Source organism: Esox lucius, chromosome 1 (genome assembly GCF_011004845.1).
Source record: "Esox lucius isolate fEsoLuc1 chromosome 1, fEsoLuc1.pri, whole genome shotgun sequence".
In the NCBI taxonomy this organism is placed as follows: domain Eukaryota; kingdom Metazoa; phylum Chordata; class Actinopteri; order Esociformes; family Esocidae; genus Esox; species Esox lucius.
The window spans coordinates 32,857,581-32,883,629 of record NC_047569.1 but is presented as its reverse complement, the minus strand read 5'-3'; the positions used below and the strand labels follow the sequence as shown (position 1 = coordinate 32,883,629).

At 43.9% G+C, this 26,049-nt stretch overlaps 1 protein-coding gene across 1 annotated transcript; it reads right to left on the bottom strand.

The window, feature by feature from the left end:
- Window positions 1–2,601: 2,601 nt before the first annotated feature.
- On the bottom strand, window positions 2,602–20,242 carry egln2 (egl-9 family hypoxia-inducible factor 2). The gene is made up of 6 exons (XM_010872861.5): window positions 19,674–20,242; window positions 17,596–19,051; window positions 7,305–7,424; window positions 6,710–6,846; window positions 4,561–4,628; window positions 2,602–3,556 (listed from the first exon to the last, which is right to left on the bottom strand). The coding sequence occupies exons 2-6, from the start codon at window positions 18,853–18,855 to the stop codon at window positions 3,510–3,512; spliced, it is 1,632 nt and encodes a 543-aa protein (XP_010871163.3). The 5' UTR covers window positions 18,856–19,051; window positions 19,674–20,242; the 3' UTR covers window positions 2,602–3,509.
- Between the last annotated feature and the right edge of the window lie 5,807 nt (window positions 20,243–26,049).

The window sequence follows — 26,049 nt, the reverse complement described above, 5'->3', positions numbered from 1 at the left end:
TTTATATAAACTAATCTGTTTTCAGATTTTAATGGTGAACATTTTGTCTTGTTGACCCCAGCACACGAAGTTACAGCAAGGCTACAGCTAGTAAACAATAAGGACTAGGGCTAATTTAGAGAGACTAAAACCCGTCAATATGCTTTAACCTGTTTATCGCAGTTGGCTCTTTCAGCCACTAGAGGATGCTGTTCGGTCGCAAAATGAAGCCCATACTACAGGCCCAAAGGGCGCAGGGTCCATTGATGCCTAATGAGAACAAAGTACGTTGACTATGGTCATTAGGGGATGTTTTTCCATTAGTTTGACAGTGTTCCAAATGTTGTTGTAAAGGTTATGAGCCTAGGATGAATATATGTTAAAATGTTGTTGATTTGAATGTTCTTCATTCATCTAAACTAGTATAGGCTCTTTAACCTACACTAGCCTAATGTAAGTGGACATTGTGACTGTGTGATTGCAGCTGTAAATGTGTGTGTGTGTCTATGTCTGTGCGTGCATGCTCGTCAGTACGTGTCTGGTCACTGTAAGATAAGTGTGTGTGTGTGTGTGTGGGGGGGGGGGGGCTCTTCCTGTCTCTCCCTCTCTGTGGTGGGCCCTTTGTCTCTCCCACAGATGGATTATGCCCTGACCCTACCTGATGACTGTTTAGTGTGACGGGCACAGAGGGGAAGACAAGGGGTCTCAAGAACAAGAGGGATGTGTGTACGTGTGTGTGTTGTTTGGGGCTATTTGAAGGGCCAACCTTTGTTTTTGATGAGCAGCTGACACTCTAGTCTCAGTCACATCACTCAATATAAAGTCACTTGCAAAAATAAATCCTAGACATCTCAACTTTCCATATCCCAGCTCAAAAGACACCAGGCCTTCACTTTATGCTGATCACACCATTAAAAGGAAGTTTAAGGCAGCAGAAAAGTATTTTATTCTGTAATAATGGAAATGTAACAACAGTGGGAAGACAAATACACAGCAACCTGGTTATCTGTATTGTCTGAGCAGTGAAGAGATGGTTAGTGGTTGTGGGCCAAAGTGTGTGTGCGCTGACTATTTTTCTGGACTGACTCCAGGTCGTCGACAGCAAAGGAAGTGGATCTGAAGGGAGCTTGTTCCAGATGAGAAGGAAAAGGCACTAGGGACCATTGTTTCGTTGTGTGTTTGTGTTTATCTTTTCAATTATGCGGTGTGTTTGTGCGTGTGTTAGAGGATTTATGCTAGCACGTACTGTAGCTCTGGTATTGGTAGCTAGGTGATATTGATATACAGCTCCGGAAAAAATTAAGAGACCACTGCACCTTTTTCTTTCCTTTCCAAAAAAGTTGAAAAGGAAGGTTTTGAGTGAGGAACAGAAGGGTTCAATTTGCAGTGGTCTCTTAATTTTAATCCTTCTGTTCCTCACTCAAAACCTTCCTTTTCAACTTTTTTGGAAAGGAAAGAAAAAGGTGCAGTGGTCTCTTCATTTTTCCCAGAGCTGTAGTAGAAAAGGGACTATGAGGTGCAGGGTTCTGAGAAGAGGCAGGGGAAGCATCAGAAATATCAGTATGTATTTCCGAGCTGAAAAACACTGATACCACACACTTCCCAGTAGACTTGCAAGTCGCCCCACCCATTTCAGTGGAAGATCCCCACTGCACCCTTTTCACGTCCTCCCTCACGCTCACTTTCTCACAACTATTATGAAATCCAGCTCTGACAGTGTGTTAGGCACCCTGCCATTATAATCCACCCAGGAAACCAAACAGGGGAAAAAAACAAGTATTGTAGTACAAAAACAGACAAGTTTTAATTAAACTCTGAGAAATTGAGAAAGAAATCAGCAAACATTTTTGTAAATTTTTTTTTTTTAAGTCGCCACTGCATCTTTATAACAATATGAACAGCATAAACACTCCAAATGTCCATAGTTTCATACTTCTTGTCTGTTAACACTCAAAGCATTTCTGACAATAAAGTGCTTTTTAAACTTCAGTTTTACGCAGTCTTTTATATACAAAGCCCAACCCCACCCCAATTCAAGGTCAGGGTATTCTTAATGACAGAGACACACAGTCACACACACACAGTCACACACACACACATTGGTCTTATTATCTCTGTGGGGACCATATACATATTCCAATTCCAAAATCCTACTTTCACTAACCCTAAAACTAATCTTCAACTTAACCCTAATGTTAACACCAATTGTAACTCCCAACCCCTGACTTTAGCCCTAAACCTAATGTTATCATTCCTAATCCAAACCTGAACTTTTACCCTAAATCTTTTTTTTAACAATACTTGCTGGGATTTTTGGGACCCATAAGTATAGCTATACCTTTATAAACAGACCCACACACCTCTCCTCTGTGCTCTAATTCAGGATTAGGGTAGAGGAGGGTTAAGTTAGATGTAGTTGTTGTTTGGATAGATGTGGAAGGCAAACGGCTGATGCAGTCTCTATCATTGGTGCTGGCTAGCTTACGGGCAATATGGCCCAATGACACAACAACATCAGGGTTGCCTATAGTGAATTTATTTTACACACACACACACACACACACACACACACACACACACACACACACACACACACACACACACACACACACACACACACACACACACACACACACACACACACACACACACACACACACACTAATAATAATAATAAAATATACCCCATAACATTCAGGAAACCTTGTTTTACCTCATATTCTTTTGGCGAGCAGTATCCAAAGATTTCATGGAAACCGTTCACAAACCATTCACAAGCAAAAACACTCTGGGAATTGTTACATTGCAAAGCAAACGTTTGAGTTGCCCTGTGCTGTCTTACATCACACATTTGTTAAACTCTTCAATGTCACATAAATCATTATGGATGAGGCTATGAGAGCATTTGTGTCTGGTGATTAGTTCATGCTGAGTTAAAGATATTCTTCAGTCCTCTGTAGAAGGGTCTCCAACAGCATGACTGTTGGAACAGCTAAATGCCAAACTACAGATTGATATGTAAAGGACCCCTTACTGTGTTACTATCTGCCCATGGGGGGTGGGGGGTGGGGGGAGTACGGAGCACATGCTGAATAAGTTGAGTGTTGATCAGCATCTTGAATCATATTCAACTCTCTTGTCTGCTCAGACCTGACAACTTTTCACTGAGCTGAAAAGTCTCTGAAATCAGCTTCTGGTTATAACAGCACTGGTTACTGGAAAAGCGTGAAAGGAAGAGAGAGTTTCCATTTACACTCTGTGTATTGTCTCTAATAACTCGTCAACTTCTGCTGAGGAGTCCTCTTCATCCTCTTCGGTCCTCATGCCACCTGAGTATGTCTGATTCCACCTCAACCGCCCAATCACTTGCTGCAGTTGCCTCGTTACAGCCAATCAGGAGCTGTGACAGGTGATTGACAGAGGCAGAAGGGGTGGGGACGGCTGGGTTTTCAGAATTAGGATGTTGACTAGCAGCACGGGTAGGGACATGGATGTCCACAACAAACTCCAGGATTGGACGAGATTCATGTCTAACTGCTTTGAGTGACAGGCACTTGCACACCTTTCTGTCCGGTAGCTAATGACACCAGTGTCAGTGGAGATAAGAGTCAAAAATACATTATGAAATACATTATGAAATACATTAAGAAATACATTATGAAATACATTATGAAATACATTATGAAATACATACTTCGACAGATATTAAATTTCTTACTACATTGCATGGTAATGTAATTGAGTCTGTATCTGTATACAAATATCTTGGAATGTTAATTGATGACATTCTCCCCTATAAGACACATATTTTACACTTGGAGGGTTTTTATTTCAGAAATATGTCCTGTTTTTCGTATGAGGCGAGAACATGCCTTGTGTACACCACCTTTCTGCCTGTATTAGACTACAGTGATGTCTTGTACATACATGCCTCTATGTCCTCATTATGTAAGATCGATACTGTATACCATGGGGCTTTGAGGTTTGGTACAAACTCTAAATCTCTCACCCATCACTGTACCCTATATGTGAGAGGGGCCATCCCTACCTCAACGCAGATTATCCCCTTGGTACATTTTTATTTACAAGGCATTCTTGGAAAGGTCCCACTTTATTTATGCTCTTACATTGTCCAACAGACTAATGAGAAATATTGCTTGCCCTCTCATAACTGTATTTTGTTGACGGTTTCTAGGGAAAAAAAGCATTTCAGTGCTGTGCACTTTCCACCTGGAATGAGCTTATAAAGACTTGAAAACGAAATTGTTTAGTGACTATGATTGATTTTAAGTCCAAAATCAAAACCTCGCTAGATATTGAAATGGCTTGCTGTAAATGTTTTTAATCTGGATCTTAATGGGAACAATGGTAATTTATGTTTATGTTGTGACTTTATGTACTGTAACGTCTGTGCGCTGCTATTCTTGGCCAGGTCCATCTTGATAAGAGATTGTTAATCTCAATGTGGCTAACCTGGTTAAATATCGGTTCAATCTAAAATCTGAATGATATAATGTAGAAAGTGTGAACAGTATTATGCCGTTACAGGTACACAGGTAAACAGGTAGAAGAGTAACATACCCAATCGGTACTTCTCCTTGGCCTCGGCTCGCTCCTTGGCATCAAAGTACCAGACGGTAATGGCGTAGCTGTACACAAAAGATTATCTTAGACTGACAATGACAAAAATCACAGCACAAAAAGAAAAAAGAAATTCAAGACTGCATAGTGTAGGACTGGATCGGAGAGAGGTATGTTTTGAAACTGTAAAGGAGTCACAGGCGCAGACCAGGACCTTAAAGGAAAACGCCACACCAAAACAATAGATGTTGTTGTTGTTATTTGTTTCACTAGTCTAATGTTGACACTTCTAAAGGTTCTCCATGTCAGCCGTCAAGATCTCAGCTCTGATCCCCAGCATGCTGGGTGAGATGACAGATAAGGTCCTCCTGAAAGGTGTCCATGGAACAAAACCAAGGACATTTGAATGTGCACACGAATGGAATGCTTTATATTCGTTCGCTTCTCTAAAATATGGTGTTTTGCTTACACCAACATGTCGTCTGTGTAACCGCTGTACTTCCTGCAAAAAGGTTCTCATCTGGAATACAGCGCAAGACAAGCCTTCCATTTAAGGATCAGCCTCCACTTCTCCTTCCCATTACCTTAATCAGTTGCAGCGATTAAACCAGAGCTTTACCATGTCTAGAATTGACCTTTACTTCATTACTGTCAGTACAAGTGTTGACCTGGTCGTATGACATGAAATCCCGTAGCCTGTTTCGGAACGCTGCATGAATTCACAATGGAAAAACAATCAAATCAAAAATGATGATTTAATATTTTCTTCAGACATCGGAAATGTCACCATTGCAATAATATACTTTACACATGAACTACTCTGCGTTTGGGTGGCAGTTCCGCTGGCCCACCTCATGCCACTCTGCGTAGGCTTTGCCGTGGATTCGCGTGAATTTACAAACATTCCCGACCAACTGCTCATATTGATGAATCCTGCACGTAGCGTACGAATGGCCGCGAGCACGGTAACCGCACAGAGGGGTGTAGGCGTGTTTGCCCGCAGAGGCGTGTTCACGCACGCTTGATGAACCAGGCCCCTGGACGTCCCTTTAAGTGAAGGTTATTTTGTCTCCTGTGGGGCCGTGTTGTTTACTCGTGTATCTCTCCCTCAAGCACGAGAGCTGCGACTGAAGCCCCAACGGCCCCCCCCCCACCCTCTGCTCCCTCCACTCCTGACCCCCATTCCGATTCAGGAAACGCGTTCTTCCTGTCCTGAGCCCCCCCTCGAGCCCCCCCGCCCCCCAGCTGTCAAACGGAGAGGGAGGAGGGCATTCTAAAGTTGCTGATATAGAAACCTAAAATGGCGCGAATGACGTGTCACATTCACGCAGTGTTCTTCTAACTAACGCATTCCAGGATTTAGCTTTCAGTACATCTCACATCTCAGGATCACATCTCAGTACTCAGAGTTCATACTTCTCTCAAAAGTGGACTTTTAACACGAGTCAATGTATAACGCATTGCCCTCTGTACTTATTGGGACTGTGAATTATTTATCTTCATATAGCTCTATAAAGTCCTATAAGCTCAAAGTAGAGACTTTCTGCTTTTATTTGAAGGTATTTGTGCACTACTGGGTTTCACCAGTTTTTATAAATAGTCCCCCTATTTCAGGGCGCCAAAATATTGGGACAGATGAATATATTGTCTTAAGGAAGCATGTATAGTATGTTTAATATCTGGTCACTTGTGAATGCAATAACTGAATGCATTTACCTGATCACACACTGGCTATGCTAGCATCAAGTGTTTTAGGTCTTTTTGCCTTGGATTAGAAATCTGTAGATAAATTGGCAAGTGAATTCTTTTCTTGGCTCTGAAAAACCTAGTTGTTATGGCAGTATTTTTGGGGTCATTGTCTTGATTTTGGAGGCCCTTGCTTGTTTTTTTTGCAGAATAGAGGTTTCATTCTGCGGCTCATGTCAGCAGTGACGACAGTTCCAGAGGCAGCCGTACATATATGCCATTTCCATATAAACACTAATTTAACCTGACTTTAAACGACAAGGTCTTGACTTACTCAGACTCAGACAAACTGCACAGAAGAAACCAAAGCCTAAACTGAAGCCTTGGTGTAATGTTTGGCCATAAAGGAGTTTATGTAGCCAGGCTAATGCCTAGTGGCTGTGTGTATTAAGCGGTCACTCACCGTGTAGCAAAGGCCGGCTTGACCTCGTGTGGGTTCCTACGGTCAGACCAGAAGATGAGCAGACGGTCAAACAATGGTTCGATGTTGGCCACTACGTTCTTCCCCTCTGGATAGATTTGCAGCATACCTCCATGAACCTGACAACGTACAGGTTGTTTTCTTAAAATAACAATACCTTGAGGCTAGACTGACAGGTCAGTAACTGCAGGGTTGCTGGTTCAAAACCAAGGGTTGACCAAGAGAATCTGGTGGGACTGTGAGTGAAGTACAGAATATTTAAACAAACAGTGGGTGTAGTAAATGGCCAATATCCCAGAGATGTGGACTGTTCTTTGGCACAGTTCAATGTGTTGTGAATGGATACAGCACTTAGCTGTGCTATATTGGCAATATACCTCAACCCACAAAAATGTTGTTATTTATTGCTATTATACACGGGATGTCAATGCATTTAGAATAAAACCACATTACACAATGTCATATACCACGGCTACAAGCCAATCAGCATTTGGTATCCAAACCACCTGGTTTATAAGATCCAATATACCAAGACTGCCAGCCAATCAGCCCTCAGGGTTTGAACCGGCCGTTGTACCTGGGCATTCCAGTTCCTGTTGAGATAGTAGATGCAGGTGATGCATCGCCCGTCCCCGTTTGGGTTGTCCACATGACGGACATATCCTGTGCCTTTCCCTGGGTAACAGGCCACCATAGCCTGAGGAGAGGAGACGGGGATAGAAGTACAGCGTGACTACACCAATATAACACACACTCACACCTCTGGAATTTCCTTAACATGCGTTATGAAACCCAGTCCATCTGATCACTATATATAGGCTCCCGTGAGAACAGGGCTTTAGCTGATCGACATGGCAGACAGGGCTTCCGTGTACACTGCAATTGCAGTGCTTTGTGGGTTTTAGGATTTTGTCTGGCCATTATCATGATTCAGTAATAGGGGTTTTATGTCCTGTGGGATGGGGTTGGGGGGGGGCACAATTTTGCCATGTTGGCAGCCATGTTTGCCCCGCTTTTCAGTGAAGGGGTCTTTCAGTGGAAACCAGTTAGAGCTCCAGTTTGTTTAATGTGATGTCTATCATGGTACAGCCAGGGGATAACAGACCAAGAGCCTGGTTGTACTGGTAAGGATAAATCAGTTACAAAACATTATACGAATAGCAGTATGATGATAATGGTGTGCATCTAAAAATATGTCCCATTATGGTCATTTACAAATGAATCATAGCTGGCTATATTTCCAATTATTTGGCCGATAGAAAATGAACAAAGGAATTTACATGGCTAAAAGACAAAGAATAAAATATTTATTATCAACAGTAAACACTCAATATTCGCTAGCAAACCTAAGACAAATATTGGGATGATGAAATTGAAGACGTGTCGATGCAAAACAGAAAAGTGACTTGATAAGTATCTGGGTTCGTTCATCAAAAAGTCACCATGCAACTGGACAGCAGAATTAGCAGATGTAAAGACAGCCGCATCTCTGATCCCAGAGGTGACAACAGGGGTAGGAGAGAACAACGCAACATCACTGAATGATATGAAGAGGAATCGCTGCATAAAGCTGATTAGGGCACAACCTAGAGCCCCCTTAACTACCACACACGCAGAAAGATGGTTGGATCTACTCCACCAGGCCCGTCTGCCTTTATGTAGTGATTGGCTACATAAAGTCCATATCGATACCACACATTTAAAAACATGTGCAGACAATGTGTAAAAAAAGAGTTTAGTACAAGTCAGGGGACCTATGGATGCTGTACCACTGAAAGAGGTGACCGTTGATAGATGTGGTGTAGGAACAATTGTCTTCTGGTTGGCATTTTCCCTGCTACAGTACGCTAGGCCATGCTAGTGGACAGAACATACTGTATGCTTTTCTAGGGATGTGTCGCAACGTTCTGAGAGTGCAGGCATTCTGCACAGCTCCGTGACATTAAAAACACATACCATACAGAAACACACGATGTTCATATCCAATGGCACAGATGTTGAACACACATTTCATGACCTTTAATACTAAAAACAAAGGCTCCGATCCAACAGTTTTCCAAACACCGATTAAATCTACTTCTAATCTAAAAAGGCATTTACTAATGAGTTTTCCATTGTACTTTCTGGTTCGGGACGAGGCCTTGAACCGGGCCGGCAAAATGGGTTCAAATGTAAATTCATTGAAATACTTTTTGTCAGTGTGTATTTAACTCTTTTCAAATGACCTGAATGAACTATTTCTATTGTTTGACATCTTTTTGTAGTGTATGTTCCTGTGTTGAGACACAAATGGGTGTGTGAGGTCAGGAATGTGAGCTACGAGGGTTCTGAGGTAGTGTTCTTTTCCTGTTCTTTTCCTGTTGAGCAGCGATACTTTCTCAGGGTAAAGGTCAGGACTTAAATAAGGACCCCTCCAACACACCGTTTTTCAGAGATTCAGCCTATTGTGCTTCTTCTAGTTCATTATAATGCATCTTCCTCCACCAATTACAATTTACATGCACATGTCGGTGGGCCAGGAGACAGCGTTTTGAAAAGATGTAACGGTCCATGGGGCACTTCCTCTTATTACCTAGTCGTCACTAAATTCAATCCATAGCTACCTCTTCTCACAAGAAATATGCCTCAGGGATGCAGAAAACCCAGGAAGAGTCAGGGAATTTACTCATTATATTTTCCTGGCCTAGGAAACTTTAGAAAAATATTAAAACACAAAAAGCAGTAATTTATTGCTTTAGGCACAGTTTTATGTTATTAATCACATGCATTTACATACCCGACATTGTCCCATGTAGCTCAGGCTTTGCGATGCCTGGTTGTGGGTTTAACTAGGTTATAAATGAATGCACTCACTTTTGGATGTCGCTCTGGATAAGGGCGTCAGCTAAATTACTCAAATGTAAATATCTGCAATGATCGGAATATGACACTTGCATGTACATTAGTGGTCTGTAGCTGATGCTAGTATTCATTTTCTGTTTAATACAGCCTAGTAGGGTGGAAATGTGAGTGAGACATCATGAAACGTAATGGAAAAATAGATTGAACTGCAATAAAGTAGAGCTGTTATTTTCTCACCTCTCAAATAAGTATACTTCCCGAATGTGATTCATTTTATCTGGGGGCTTTTTAATCTAAGGAAAACACCTAACAGGGTGGAAAGTGATTTTCGGGGACACACATAGTGTCAAATATAATAAAAATAAACCATATTCATAATTCATAATTTTTTATGAGAAATGTTAACTACGACTAAACAAAAAGTATTTAAAAAAATACTTTTAATATTGTATTATTTTGTGTCTTACATTTCTTTACAGAAGTTGACCAGTAACACCTTGGGACGTGGAAAATCGCTTACATTCACTGAAAAGGTGGTGAAAATGCATATAAATCCAAATCCATGTATGCAAAACTGGTAAAGTCATACCTAAGGACACTAAAAGTTGAACTCACTGCCAAATGTGATTCCATTAATAATAGGTCTTAATACTTATACTGAAATACAAAGATATTTCAGTTCGTATTTTCAATAAATTGGCACTAATCCTTAAAAATGTATTTATACTTTGTCATTATGGTGAATGGTGTGTAGATTGATAAAAAAAAAAGTTATAAATTACAATTCTAGTCAATAACACACCTGCGAACATTAACAGGAAGGTTTACCAAACACACCGCAGTCGTGTCATAACAGAACAGTGATCCAGGCCAAAGTGCAAGTGTCTCTGTGTCTCTGTGTGACTCTCAGGCCGGACGTCCACCATTGTCTCGCCTCATTACCCCGTCATGCTCGCCTTCTGTGTTTGCTCCTTAACATCTAACCACAGACCTAGCATCTGACCACAGACCACAGCCCTATCTACCCAACTACACATTCTGCTCACAGACGTACACAAACACACAAGACATGCCTGCATAGTTGTGTGAAGAACAGACACTCCACTGTTACCCACATCTAGAATTCCACTGATAACGCTGTTGTGTATAACTGACAGGAGAAGGAGGGACGGACCTATTCCCATAACGACAGTTTCATTGAGGTGAAATAGACTTTCCACAGGAGTTACATTGAGATGTCAAAGGAGGCCTCCAACCCATAAAACACACATTGACAAACGTTCACCAGGTAAGCTGATGACACTACTGCCATGAGCTGAACTACACACATTAGGTTACCTAGCTAGCTAGCTATACCTCGTCTGATGCAAAAAGCCTTGTGTGTCTATTCAAGAATACTGATGTCAAAACTAATTTAATTGTAAAAAAAATACATGTTTATTCTTAATTAAGAGCAACTTACAGGAGTGGATAGTGACACGCTCAAGGACACAACTGCAGATATTTCAACACATCAATTCAAATCACCAACCTTTTGGTTTTCTGTCCCAACGCTCTAAACAAATCTACATGCCAACCTGGATAACAGAAATCGGGGCCTCCCGGTCCGTGCAGCCGTCTAAGGCACACTTTTTCCCCCAAGCCGCCCACCACAGTCTAGGTCTGGGCAGCCTTCACCCCTGGGAGTGGGGAAGCATCGTCAGCAGGGATTTCCTGGTCTCACAACACTTTAGCGACTCCCTCATCCCGTGCGGGCGTCTGCAATGCAGAGGTCGGTTAAGTAGGCTTGTCCTCATACGCTTTGACAGACGTGACGACAAACGTGAGAAAGGGGGAAATGAACCCCCAGACGAATCACTGTGGGGTTTTGGTGAATTCTGGGATAGAACCTGAGTCAAAAAAAAAAAAAAAAAAAAGCTTGGAACCGCTAACCCCCGGACACGTTTTCTATAGATTCGGTTTGTACTGTTCAGTGCGTCACTGTGGCGGAGCTCTTGAATTGGGATTGGAATCACACGGATTCCCTTTCACACTTCCCTGTTGGCGTTGCTAAGCAATCAGTGCCCGGACGCAAATCAATTCCGGTGAGCACTGACACACTGTTGTCAAGCACTCCGAACAGGCTCTCAGAATGATTTCGTCTTAAGATGACATCCTCTGGCCTCACTCATTATGCTCACCAACAAGTCAGCGGAAAGAAAGTACAAGGCACTGAATGTAGTAATCGATGAGTACACTAACAGAAGCTGAAAGCTTTTGTCCCAGGTGCGGAGCGACCCACTGTCTATTGCCGTTTTATAAAAGAGACATTTCTTGGTCCAAGATTGTGTGCAACTGTCGCAGACTAAATGACTCTGACTGCAATTACCATTCACCACAGACGGCACAGCCCTCGCCCCAAGCATGAACACCAAACCACCACCACAAAAACCTACGCGCACTTACATACGCATGCACATAAACAAATGCTGTGGAAGGCTGGAGGTTTTGTAACCCGGCTTTCATATTGACATCTGACAGTCCAGCTTTAGTCATAACCAAAGTGAGTTCAGCTCTGAGTCAGTACAGTCAAACCAGCATTCACATGAATGGCACAAACAGCTCCCACTCCCCTGGTTCTCCTGTCATTCCAGGACCAGAAGGAGTCAACCAGATTACCCTGACAAGCTGTCGTCATAAAAGCTTTCTGCCTTTCCTTCAATCTGCCTTCCGTCTCTGTGTCTTCATGCCTAATGAGCACCACTGGAACCAGCATTTATGCCCTAATGGCGCGGTTTTCCATCTCTGTCTGCTTGCTGCCTGGCTGCCAAGGTGAAGGCCAGAGAGAGAGAAAACAGGATGTTCTGAAAGAAAAGGAAAATAAAGTGCAGAGTATGCTGGCATAGCATACTGCTGGCAGATAAGAGGCATGGACGACAGAGGCAGGCGAGAGATAAGGTTGAACAAATAAAAGGGTCTGATGCTGACGACAGAGACAGACAGAGGCAGGCAGGAAAACAGACAGGCAAAGGCAGGCAGAGAGTCAGGGAGACAGGTAGAGAGTGAGAAAGGCAGGCAGACAGGAGAGTTGGCAGCGCATTAGGGTAGCATTAGGCTAGTTCACACTGGACTAGATTGGTGTATACCAGGTGCTGCGGATTTGCCAGGCTGACTGCCAGGCTGGTTTTAAGTAGACTTGTGTGGGTTATACAGTACTGTGCTTGACATGACTGAGCTGGGCAGAACTGGACTGAGCTGGGCTGGACTGGACTGAGGTGAGATGGACTACAGTGAGGTGGGCGGGACTGGATTGAGAGGGGCTGAACTAGACTATGGTGGGCGAGACTGGACTGAGGTGGGCGGGACTGGACAGAAATGGGAAGACCCGTCTCAGGCCTGACTAACCAGCTCAACTGACACTGAAATAAGTTTATTGAAGAGAATAGGACACATAAGACATTTTCTATCACAGGTTTATTCCTAGCAACATAAACTATTTTAAATGAATTAATGCTCTCTTCAACTCGTATTACTTCCTTTCAACTTGTATTACTTTCCATCCGCAGTGGCTGTCTACCTGCTGATGTCACCGTGGGTGTCAAGTGTCTCTACAGGGAGACGAAAAAGCTGATCAGCTTTGATGAGTCAGGCCTGGTGATGGACCCCACCTTGCATGCATGAGTCACACTAACATCAGGGTGCGTCTCTGTGCGTGTCTGTGTGTGTGTCTCTGTGTGTGTGTGTGTGTGTCTCTGTGTGTAGGCACTCACACATATTTATTTGATTCCATTTCATTCTCTATGCCATGAACATCACCATGAACCAGAAAACCACAGTGACCGGCTTGGCAGAGGGACTTTTTATCTGAACACACAACCAACCCAGTCTACTGCAGGCATCAGCATTCACACATTCACCATTTAAAGACACACACACACACACATTTAAAGACCAGACTGAGTCAACAAGTCACCATCCCTGCTGTAACAAAGCTGTAAAACAAAACCAGATCATAGGAACCTGACCCTTCCACAGCCAAATGGACCCCATAACAGACGCCAACAGTCTCCATTGACAACACCAGGAATTCATCGTTGCGATGATTAGTGTGAGCTTGTGGAAAGGGGACAATTAATCAAAATGGGATACGCGTGTTTTCGGGAGAAACCTTCGACCCATTTTCACACTACATGGAAACGTCCCAACTCCTCCTCCTCTGGGTGTGTGTGTGTATTTGATGCACTGCCCATTTTGCAGGTTTTTCCTACTTACAAAGCATGTAGAGGTCTGTAATCATTTTATCATAGGTACTCATCAACTGTGAGTGACGGAATCTAAAATAAAAATACAGAAAATCACATTGTATGATTTGTAACTAATTAATTTGCATTTTATTGCATGACATAAGTATTTGATCACCTACCAACCAGTAAGAATTCCGGCTCTCACAGACCTGTTAGTTTTTCTTTAAGAAGCCCTCCTGTTCTCCACTCATTTACTGTATTAACTGCACCTGTTTGAACTCGTTACCTGTATAAAAGACACCTGTCCACACACTCAATCAAACAGACTCCAACCTCTCCACAATGGCCAAGACCAGACAGCTGTGTAAGGATATCTGGGATAAAATTGTAGACCTGCACAAGGCTGGGATGGGCTACAGGACAATAGGCAAGCAGCTTGGTGAGAAGGCAACAACTGTTGGCGCAATTATAAAAAAATGGAAGAAGTTCAAGATGACGGTCAATCTCCCTCGGTCTGGGGCTCCATGCAAGATCTCACCTCGTGGGGCATCAATGATCATGAGGAAGGTGAGGGATCAGTCCAGAACTTCACGGCAGGACCTGTTCAATGACCTGAAGAGAGCTGGGACCACAGTCTCAAAGAAAACCATCAGCAACACACTACGCCAGGGAAGGATGAGTACAACCCCAAGAACACCATCCCAACCGTGAAGCATGGAGGTGGAAACATCATTCTTTGGGGATGCTTTTCTGCAAAGGGGACAGGACGACTGCACCGTATTGAGGGGAGGATGGATGGGGCCATGTATCGCGAGATCTTGGCCAACAACCTCCTTCTCTCAGTAAGAGCATTGAAGATGGGTCATGGCTGGGTCTTCCAGCATGACAACGACCCAAAACACACAGCCAGGGCAACTAAGGAATGGCTCCGTAAGAAGCATCTCAAGGTCCTGGAGTGGCCTAGCCAGTCTCCAGACCTGAACCCAATAGAAAACCTTTGGAGGGAGCTGAAAATCTGTATTGCCCAGTGACAGCCCCGAAACCTGAAGGATCTGGAGAAAGTCTGTATGGAGGAGTGGGCCAAAATCCCTTCTGCAGTGTGTGCAAACCTGGTCAAGAACTACAGGAAACGTATGATCTCTGTAATTGCAAACAAAGGTTTCAGTACCAAATATTAAGTTCTGCTTTTCTGATGTATCAAATACTTGCAATAAAATGCAAAGAAATTACTTAAAAATCATACAATGTGATTTTCTGGATTTTTGATTCTTTAGATTCCATCACTCACAGTTGAAGTGTACCTATGATAAAAATTACAGACCTCTACACGCTTTGTAAGTGGGAAAACCTGCAAAATCGGCAGTGTATCTCCCCACTCTATGTGCGCACCAACTGCTAGTTGCCTAGGAGCTCCATAACAGTGTGCGCGTGCAGCGCCGTGGTGGATTCTGAGAGGGGAGCTGAGGACACGCTGCATGCTAGCGGCTGCAGCAGCGCTCCGTCTCTCGCTCTACACCTCCTCTTCCTTCTGCACCACGTCCGTCCCTCCGTCCCTAATCCACTTTGATTTCTCGTCTTCTCGTCTTCTCGATCCGTCTCTGTCCTTCGCTCTCACGGGCCACCCGTTTTCACGGGATACGCCGTTTCCCTGGTAGGATTTGTGGGGAGGCCAGATCCGGCTGGCTGAGGATGTGTTTGGTTTCAGCTTAAGCTGGTCTTGGGATGGCATTATTCTGGGCACACACTGCAGTGATACGCTTGGTATGGCCCAGTTACCAAGGATACGGAGGGGAAATATTTAGGTAGAGTAGCTACGGAGGGGCGGATAAGACGCAGGAGAGGGGGGGGGGACGGTGGAGAGGACAGGAAGAGAAACCGAGTACAAAAAAGAAGAGAGAATTTATTTTACTTGATTATTTTGGGGTTTTATTATTTTGCTTCTAGGTTTGACTTCACTGAGTGCATTTTACTCACTGAAGAAGTTCTTACTATCACTGGGTTTTGTGGCTCCTTCATCCAGCCCTCTTAAGATGAATGCACACATTTTAAGTGGCTCTGGAGCTTCCGCAAAATGATTCAAATGTAAATGTCCTAAACTATATGGACAGTAGAAAGACTACCTAGTTGCACTACAATAGAAGAAAATTAAAGCAAAATCTAAAAGAAATTAAAGCAGAGAATTGCTGGTGCAATGACCTTGTAATTTAGCAGCACACCTTCTCTGTTTCTTGAGCCATTGCATTCCACCACTCTACATAACACAAAGACAAGGACATAGTTTCTGTACAGACTGGCACAGAATGCCATAGCTGAAACAGGAGTGTGGTTTAGAACATATAAGCAGGGACATTCTAGCTCATCTAGCTCAGCTTCCTGCCTGGCACACTGTAATAGCAGCATAACCTTTGGCCTGGAAGCAGAACGACAGAGATGCAAATGCCTGATGGCTGGGAAATTGACGTGTCTGTTCAAACAGTGTCTGAGAATGATACTACATACATCACTGGGGGATGGGGTGGGCTAGGTGACTTCTATCTGGATCACCTCACAGACAATCGTGGCGCAGAAGTGGTGTTCACAGACGCCAGGACGTGTTGTGACCACTCTAAACCACAGCTGCTAGCGTTGAACCTCACGTGTCTATCCCCCAAGCACAATGTCCATGCTGAACTGGGGTGGGTACCACCACTTTATATAAACACCTACTGCTACTACTATTACTATTACTATTACTACCACTTTAAACAAGACCTACTACTACCTCTACTACTACAATTAATATTACTACAACCCCTTCATAAAAAAACCTACAACTACTACCACCACCGCCGCCACATCTACTACTGCCTCTCAAAGTCAATTTACTGCAACCCAAAGTAAAGGTAGCATTTGAAATCTGAGAATGTTCTTCTAACAGAGAGTGCTGAGTAGCTGGCTAACTCCGTCGATTGCCCTGGGATCATGGGCTAATCAATGATCCCAGGGCAATCAACAGAGAATAGTCCAATTTTATAAGCTCCAAGTTAACACACACCGTGGATAACGTTCATTCGAATGTACTGCGGCTTACGTGGGTTTCAAGGAATGCTGTGGCTGAACTAAACACTGGGCAGAGGGGGTGAAAATACAGGACCCGGGTTGGGTGGAATACCGGCGAAAGGCAATGAGAGCGCGATGAGACGCAAGACCGTGACTCAACCTGGCTCAAATATCCTGACCTGCGTCACTGAGCAGACAGCACTGCTGCCAAGTCGGCTCTGTCCAGGCTGGTAGAGACCGGGGCAAAAATCAACCACGACCTGTCACCGTTGACGCCTGTGGGATCACTTACACGCTGCTGGCAACGATGGTTCAAATCAACCAGCTTTATGCCTTAATACTGCCACACACAGAAGAAGAAAAACTACAGACGTAACCTTAAAAAACCGTAGGCTCCCATAGGGTCGGCGGGAAAACACTCCAGCATGCGGAACACTCACAGCCATCCAAACAGACACCGATTAAAGCAACAAAACAAACACACCCTGACCTAAGCAGACCCGAAGAATGCCTTGTTTACATACGGGTGAGAGACAAGAGATTTGCAATAGCGGTCTTCAAAAGCCCGGGGAGACACTGATCTTAGATCAGATCGTCCTAGTGTCAGTGGTATGCGGACATGGGCCATTCCCTGCGGCTTGGGAGGAGCCGGTGGGGCCCGTGGCCCATTCATAGGCCAGCTTATCCGGGGGGGGGGGGGGGGGGGGGGGGGTGGCCACGGTCACACTGACTCAGACTGGACCAGGGTGGCCGCGCTCTACTCACCTTGGTGCGCCCATTGATGACGCAGTTGCCCAGACGCCCGTTGGCGGCGCTGTACATCACGGCCTCGTCGATGCGGCTCATCAGCTTGGAGATGCTGTCGCAGCCCGGCTCGTGGCCCTCCACCCAGGCGATCAGGTCACCGCGGATATTTCTCGAGGGGATGCTCCTCTGACTGACCAGCTGACCGCCCCGGAACTTACCACTGCAGTTTAGTGTCTCCACCTCGCCCAGGACCGCCTCACCCAGCCGCGGCCCCAGGAAGTTGTCCTTGACACAGATTCCATGGGACTTCATGCAGGGCACTATGTACTGCCGGGCCATACGCTCAGCCGACCAGCCTTCCCCCGGCGGCACCAGAAGAGATGGGATGCTGTTGGCCTCCACTGGGGACGTCTGGCCCGGTACCGCCGCGAGGCCCAACAGCCCGGCCACGCGTCCAATGGGCCTGTTCGGGTGCAGCTTGCTGCTGTGAGGGGTGGGTGTCGAGGGGTGAGGGGCGGTGCAGGGGTTGTGGTTGCTATGATCACTGTTAGCAGCCAGCAAAGTGACCGGCCTGGAGGTCTCCGCTTTGTAAACGTCGCTCTCCACCACACGTCTCCGTTTACAGTCTGAGTGCAGCAATTCGCCTGGTCCGCTGGCCATCACGCTTAGAGATCCTAATCCAGGGCCTGGTGACCCACCACACCCACCTGGCGTCCCCGACACAACATCCCGGTTCTCACCGCCTCTCCGTTTCTGATGCTGCAGCTGTCTGAACCGCATGTCACCATTGGTTCTCTTAATCAGAATGGCGCATTTCTCGTGTGGTGTTCTGTCCCCGTTCTCTCCGAGGCCTGCTCTGCTGCCGAGGGGTTCATCCAGGCCAGTCAGTGCCTCTGTAACCCCCTTCACCTGCGCGGGGTAACAGTTGGGAGTTTGCGACCTGACCACACCGTGGCTGCCCTCAATAGTAGCAGATGACGCCACGATCTCACCGTTAAGGAACGGCAGCCCGGTCTTTGAAGGTTCTTTCAAAACCGTGATACTGGGAGAGCTGGTTTTGGAAGCCAGACCCGCTAGTAACTCCGCAGCCGTGGCGCTCCCTACCGGCGCCGTGCCCATGCAGTATCCGTTTAGTCCCATATTGGTCTTGTAAGAGTGAAGCTCGGCAGTTCCCGATGCGTGTTCACCGTTTGCCCCTCTCTCGTGCGAGGCTGAAAAACTGTGGTGCCTGTGGGAAGAGCCTGGATTTAAAAGGTCCGTGTGTTCCAAGTTCTCCATTTCATCTCGTCTAGTGGTGCTGGATGCGCACGTAGCCCACGTCCTCCCCTCATTTTCTACGATTGCCACAGTGCGGGAAAGAGTGTACAGCACAACTGTCAAGGCTTCGAGAGAGGAGCGGTGGCACAGCTTTGGAAAGTTTCATGTTAAAAAGTATCCTTCTCTTCAAATGAAATAGTCTGATTTGCAGAAGTTTCTAAAACAAAATCACACAATACAATGTTAGACATGAAACAAATGAAACGGAGAAGTATTCACACCAGACCTAGGCAACTATTTTCTACGCATTAAATCTCTAGGCTAAAAGGTGCCCTACACTTAAACCAAATAGCCTATATATTTCGTAGTGTAGCCTAAATTTATTGGAAAACGTAATACACATAACAAGCTATTGCTTCAAATATAATATTGTATTATATTTAAATGTACTAGGCTATATCATTTAACTGAACATGTGTATTTATTTTAATACTGTAGTTCAAACCTAACATTTTAAGCAACGATGGCTAAGTGTGTTCATTTTTATGAAAAGATAGTCGGCATTAACAACTCGTTTAAGTCATTATATGCATATTTTTCAACTTAAAGAGAGTGTAAAGGAAAACCAAAAGTAGTCTTTGAGGACAGCTCTGATGCCCGCACACCATTTCCATAGCCTATAGATATACATCGAAATAAACGTTCACTTAAGAGTTCTTCCAATATTCAAAGAGAATACCTAATTATTCTGGCATAAGCTACGATTTAAAAAAACAACAAAGCACATAATACCAGTATCTCGCAAAATATAGCCCTCCGTCAGCTGATCGTATGCTTACCTAAAGCTCCAGCGTAGCCTACGTGACCGGCTGAGGGTACGCTTATTTCCGGGATCGTCTTGCTGATGTTAGATTTTCTTTATGTTTAGCCTATTCATATCCCCATGTCGCTCACCCATGGCTACATTTAGAAACATTATATTGTCTCTGAGTGGGAACTAAGCTTTTACTGCGGAATGCATGGAAGGTCCGCTCAATATACAAAAATGTAGTGGGCTAAACGCTTCGTTCTCTACAACTGCGGGTAACACCCCGAGCATCTGCCTCTCTGTCGCTCTATTTCTTCCTCTCTTTCTCGCCTCGATCTCCCTCTTCTGTCCACGAACAACCGTATCAGTTCCACGTTCACATAAACACGTCATGTGACAAAGGCTGCTGAACAAAATGCTTGCCGCGCATACGTTTACCAACAGTAATTGTGTCCCTGTAAAGTGCAATAGTTGGATTCAAAATGTTAGAGATGAAAGCTATCCGTAATGTAATCACAATTGTTCTTTGTAGCCTTGGAAACACGTCCAAAAGTAAATTTGTAAGTGCCGATATATTGTGTTTTATTTTACATTTCAAACATAGGCCTACTTTTGCTTAAATCAATCGATCAACACAATACGAAACTGCATCTTACGACCTTTATTGAAATCGTTTTATGTAAAATGTAAGGTGCACGTAAGCTAATCTGTGACTTAGTTGTGATCTTCTATTAGCATTTTATATTTAAAATACAAAAACTTTTTATTAAAATAATTAATCAACACAATACGAAACTATATACTATGGCATTCAAATCTCAACCATTAAATACATTAAAAAAAGGCTTTGTATGTAATCAATGTAAACATTTATGTACATTAACCCTGTTTCTGAAGCACACAGCTTTGGAATTGACCAGATGCCAACAATTTGTTATCAGCAGTAGTAACAGTGCCTAACATGAACAATCTTTTACAACTACCAACCCTAAAGAAACTCCGTGTCAATTGCACCAAAAAGATCTTCCATCCAGTGGGCCCATGAACAGGGGCGTTACCTTGACGTATTCACGTAAATGCCTAGGCTTGTCTGCCTGACTTAAAATGCAAGTTCAGCAGGGAAATCCCCATCTTTTACCAGGCTCGGATTAACTTTGTAATATTTTTGGACCGCAGGTATCTATTTATTTTCTTTAAAGAATTAAATCATCAATTAAATAATACGTTTTTGTTAAGCAGTTTGAAACCCATTTTCTTTAACAATTGTGCTTTCGTAATTAAGCATGATTAATTGAATCAGCAGCATTGTTTAGTGCAGTAAGTGAACCCAATATGTTTCAACAGCTTCTCACACTTGAGGTTCTTGTCTCCCTTTTTTGATGTCAAGACCAATTTCAGCCATCTATCACAAAAGGACAAAATGAAGTAAACACCTGAGCAACACAAAAAAAAATATTTCCATATACAGGTGCTGGTAATAAAATTAGAATATCATCAAAAAGTAGATTTATTTCAGTAATTCCATTCTAAAAGTGAAACTTGTATATTATATTAATTCATTACACACAGACTGATATTTCAAATGTTTATTTCTTTTAATTGTGATGATTATAACTGACAACTAATGAAAATCCCCAATTCAGTATCTCAAAAAATTTGAATATTACTTAAGACCAATACAAAACTTTTTTTTTGTTGAAATGTTGGCCATTGTCCTTAAACCAGGTACTTGTAGCTTTGATACTGTGTGCAGGTGCCAAGTCCTGTTGGAAAATGAAATCTGCATCTCCATAAAGTTGGTCAGCAGCAGGAAGCATGAAGTGCTCTAAAACTTCCTGGTAGACGGCTGCGTTGACCTTGGACCTCAGAAAACACAGTGGACCAACATCAGCAGATGACATGGCACCCCAAACCATCACTGACTGTGGAAACTTTACACTGGACTTCAAGCAACGTGGATTCTGTGCCCCTCTTCTCTTCCTCCAGACTCTGGGACCTTGATTTACAAAGGAAATGCAAAATTTACTTTTATCAGAGAACATAACTTTGGACCACTCAGCAGCAGTCCGGTCCTTTTTGTCTTTAGCCCAGGTGAGACGCTTCTGACGCTGTGTCTTGTTCAAGAGTGGCTTGACACAAGGAATGCGACTGCTGAAACCCATGTCTTGCATACCTCTGTGCGTGGTGGTTCTTGAAGCACTGACTCCAGCTGCAGTCCACTCTTTGTGAATCTCCCCCACATTTTTGAAGGTTTTTTTTCCCACAATCCTCTCCAGGGTGCGGTTATACCTATTGCTTGTACACTTTTTTCTACCACATCTTTTCCTTCCCTTCGCCTCTCTATTAATGTGCTTGGACACAGAGCTCTGTGAACAGCCAGCCTCTTTAGCAATGACCTTTTTTGTCTTGCCCTCCTTGTGTAAGGTGTCAATGGTCATCTTTTGGACAGCTGTCAAGTCAGCAGTCTTCCCCATAATTGTGTTGCCTACAGAACTAGACTGAGAGACCATTTAAAGGCCTTTGCAGGTGTTTTGGGTTAATTAGCTGATTAGAGTGGCACCAGGTGTCTTCAATATTGAACCATTTCACAATATTCAAATTTTCTGAGATACTGAATTTGGGGTTTTCATTAGTTGTCAGTTATAATCATCAAAATTAAAAGAAATAAACACTTGAAATATATCAGTCTGTGTGGAATGAATGTATACATTATACAAGTTTCACTTTTTGAATGGAATTACTGAAATAAATCAACTTTTTGATGATATTCTAATTTTATGACCAGCACCTGTAGGCGCTGTTTTGTCTCCTGCGTTACCTGATCTCCAGGGGATAACCATTGATAGTGCATGAAAATCCCACAGTGGCTGTCCAAAAAGGCCCTTGCCTTCCAACAAGTGCAGAATGTCCAACATGTTCTGAAAGAAACTCAAATGAGTTTACCAAACAAGTAATGGATTCCTGAGAAACATGAGCGCCTTCAAAAAGGAGCCTTGGCTCGAGTTCTTCATAGTGGACCCGGGTAGGTTATTTAGCAATTTTGAATGTTCAACGTGGAACTTCCCAGAAGGAGCACAAATAAAGCCAGTCCTCTAAAGTAACATAGAGAATGTAGCTGCTGTGTCTTTAAATGGCATGTATGTCAGAGTGCTTGCTGCTGTCGTGTGTCACTTTCCAGGGCAACAGGACTGGGCAGTCGTCATATTGACTGAATGGGTCATCATTCTCACTGTCCACCCTCCCACACCAACAAAGACACAGGAGCAGGCACGTGTGCGGTACGGACGGACAGATATAAAGAGCTATAGGCAGAGCGTGTGGTGGAGGGCAGATCTGCCAGATAGTGTAAGCCTGCAGGCTAGACAGGGATCAGTGGGGAAAACAAACAAACCATGGTGTCATATTGTAGGTAACGGAATGAGTGCGTCGCTGTCTCCCTGACAGTCATGGATTGAATGCAGGGCCATAGGGGGCCCTTGAAAAGAAGAGATGGGCTTATACACTATATTGGGTGGGGGAGTGGTAGCTGGGATTTCTTAACCCAGCCCTGATTCTGGCTGTTAGGCAGGTTTCGTACATGGCTTCTACTTGGCAGCGCTCAGTGAGGGCAGAAGGGGATTTCCGCAGCTTTCCAGGGCCTTTCACCCAGAGCCATGTTTCACACACTACCCCAATAAAGAAGGGTGTGCATGGTTAAGCATGTTCTCTTTCAGGGATCAAAATAAATTAGAAAGTGTGCTTTTGAAATGATAAACAACATGTGTTTTCTTTATTTTCTATTTGAATTAAGTCCAGTCTACCATACATTCTACAGCCTTGTGTTTAGTCTCATCCTACTGTAATGGCTGTCATATTGTGTAACCATTAATTCTACAGCCTTGTGTTTAGTCTCATCCTACCGTAATGGCTGTCATATTGTGTAACCATTCATTCTATAGCCTTGTGTTTAGTCTCATCCTACCGTAATGGCTGTCATATTGTGTAACCATTCATTCTACAGCCTTGTGTTTAGTCTCATCCTACCGAATAGCTGTCATATTGTGTAACCATTCATTCTACAGCCTTGTGTTTAGTCTCATCCTACCGTAATGGCTGTCATATTGTGTAACTATTCATTCTATAGCCTTGTGTTTAGTCTCATCCTACCGTAATGGCTGTCATATTGTGTAACCATTCATTCTACAGCCTTGTGTTTAGTCTCATCCCACCGAATAGCTGTCATATTGTGTAACCATTCATTCTACAGCCTTGTGTTTGGTCTCATCCTACCGTAATGGCTGTCATATTGTGTAACCATTCATTCTACAGCCTTGTGTTTAGTCTCATCCTACCGTAATGGCTGTCATATTGTGTAACCATTCATTCTACAGCCTTCATTCTACACTCTACCTGTCTGGCCGCTCGCTTGCTCACTCTACCTGTCTGGCCGCTCGCTTGTTCACTCTACCTGTCTGGCCGCTCGCTTGTTCACTCTACCTGTCTGGCCGCTCGCTTGTTCACTCTACCTGCCCGGCCGCTCGCTTGTTCACTCTACCTGCCCGGCCGCTCGCTTGTTCACTCTACCTGTCTGGCCGTTTGTTTGTTCACTCTACCTGCCCGGCTGTTTGTTTGTTCACTCTTCCTGCCACAGCCAAATAAATGTTTTTCAAATTAGTCTAGACAGTCTTCTGATATCCCTAGGTTTGGGAAGGTCTATTAGGATGCAATGATTAACACAGTCAAAAGTACGTCCATGGCCAGCTCTGAAGCCTGACTGAACCACAGAGAGAACACTGTGGGACTCAAAATGGAAGGGTAACTGTTTGCTGACCAGACATTCAAAAACTTTAGACAGACAGGACAAGATTGAGACAGGCCTATAACAGCTGGTGTTGAGTTTGTCACCCACAGATCGTTGAGCCCAGCTGATTTGTAAGGGTTCTGTTGTTACCGCTCCCCCGGGGAAGTCATCAGGGGACAGGGGCAGTAATGCTGCTATCGGGTGAGTTGACAAGGCAGATTCAATTGTGTGGCCAGACGGGGTTGTTGATGCTCTCAACAATGAACATGTTGCGGCCTTTGGTGCAGAAGCAGGTGTCCTCAACAGAGGAACTACGGTTGATTCTATGGTAGTGTACACATGTCAGGCCATGTTTTAAAGCCCATCTTATTATTGTTTCAGCAGACATATGGCAATAGTAGGAGGAGGGCGTTCAGCTCTGACACCTTTTGTTTTCCTTAATGACATTAAGTTTCACTGAAAAAAGGTGCAGCTCTAAGTCTGTTCTGCCATTCAAATGACACATCTAATGTGTTCATGCATCATTGGTTTTTGCTTTAATTCCTCTTAAAGGTAAAGTACTCCAAAAACGAAATTACAAATTACTCAGTTGGTGTAAAACATAGCTTTTTTTGTAACTATTGTCATGCAACGAACAACAGATTGCATTTTGAAACCCTTACTTAACCCACACACACACAGACTTTTGAACTATGGTTTTTAAAACCCTCTCTGACTCCAAAACTTTTTTCAAATGAGGAAGGTAAGGGAAAAATGTGTATATACAGCATTAAACGGAAACTCAAGGGAAGGCACCCCAAAATAATTATTCATACAGCTTAGTGTTCCCTCCGGCAAACCAACTGTTACATGGCAGGATTGGCGACATTCCAAACACTGGCAACACAGTACAGTAGTATGTTAACAAATTGCAATAACCCACAAAATAATTTACTGTTAGAACTTGCTACATAACTCAAAAAGAAAACGCAATCAAATAAATATGCCAGGACTAAGAGTAAGACGTGTTACAGCATTTTTAATTGTTCATTTGTTTGCCCACTGGATGACATGTATATTTGCAACTTTTCCTAGAAGGAGATAAAAAGGTCGTAACCAAGGTCAGGTCGTTGCCAAGGTCAGGTCTTTCTAGGCAGCTGCACTGGAATCCCCCAGCATGCAAATCACTGAGGAGTGCCGCTTCGCACGTATACCTCCCTCTCTCATTCCCACCCTCCCTCTCCCTGTCTCTCTCTCCCACTTCATCAATCCCCCTGTGTCTGTCTCTCCTCCCTCCCCCTTCATCGGTCTGTGTATCTAACTGTCTGTCTCTCCTCCCTCCCCCTTCATCTGTCTGTGTATCTAACTGTCTGTCTCTCCTCCCTCCCCCTTCATCGGTCTGTGTATCTAACTGTCTGTCTCTCTTCCCTCCCCCTTCATCGGTCTGTGTATCTAACTGTCTGTCTCTCCTCCCTCCCCCTTCATCTGTCTGTGTATCTAACTGTCTGTCTCTCCTCCCTCCCCCTTCATCTGTCTGTGTATCTAACTGTCTGTCTCTCCTGCCTCCCCCTTCCTCTGTCTGTGTATCTAACTGTCTGTCTCTCCTGCCTCCCCCTTCATCTGTCTGTGTATCTAACTGTCTGTCTCT

Coding starts and splice junctions, on each gene's coding strand:
- egln2 (XM_010872861.5), bottom strand. CDS start 18,855: ATGGAGAACTTGGAACACACGGACCTTTTAAATCCAGGCTCTTCCCAC. Junction 6,847..7,304: donor ACAGGAACTGGAATGCCCAG/GTACAACGGCCG, acceptor GTACGTTGTCAG/GTTCATGGAGGTATGCTGCA. Junction 3,557..4,560: donor CAAGGAGAAGTACCGATTGG/GTATGTTACTCT, acceptor TGGTGTCATTAG/CTACCGGACAGAAAGGTGTG.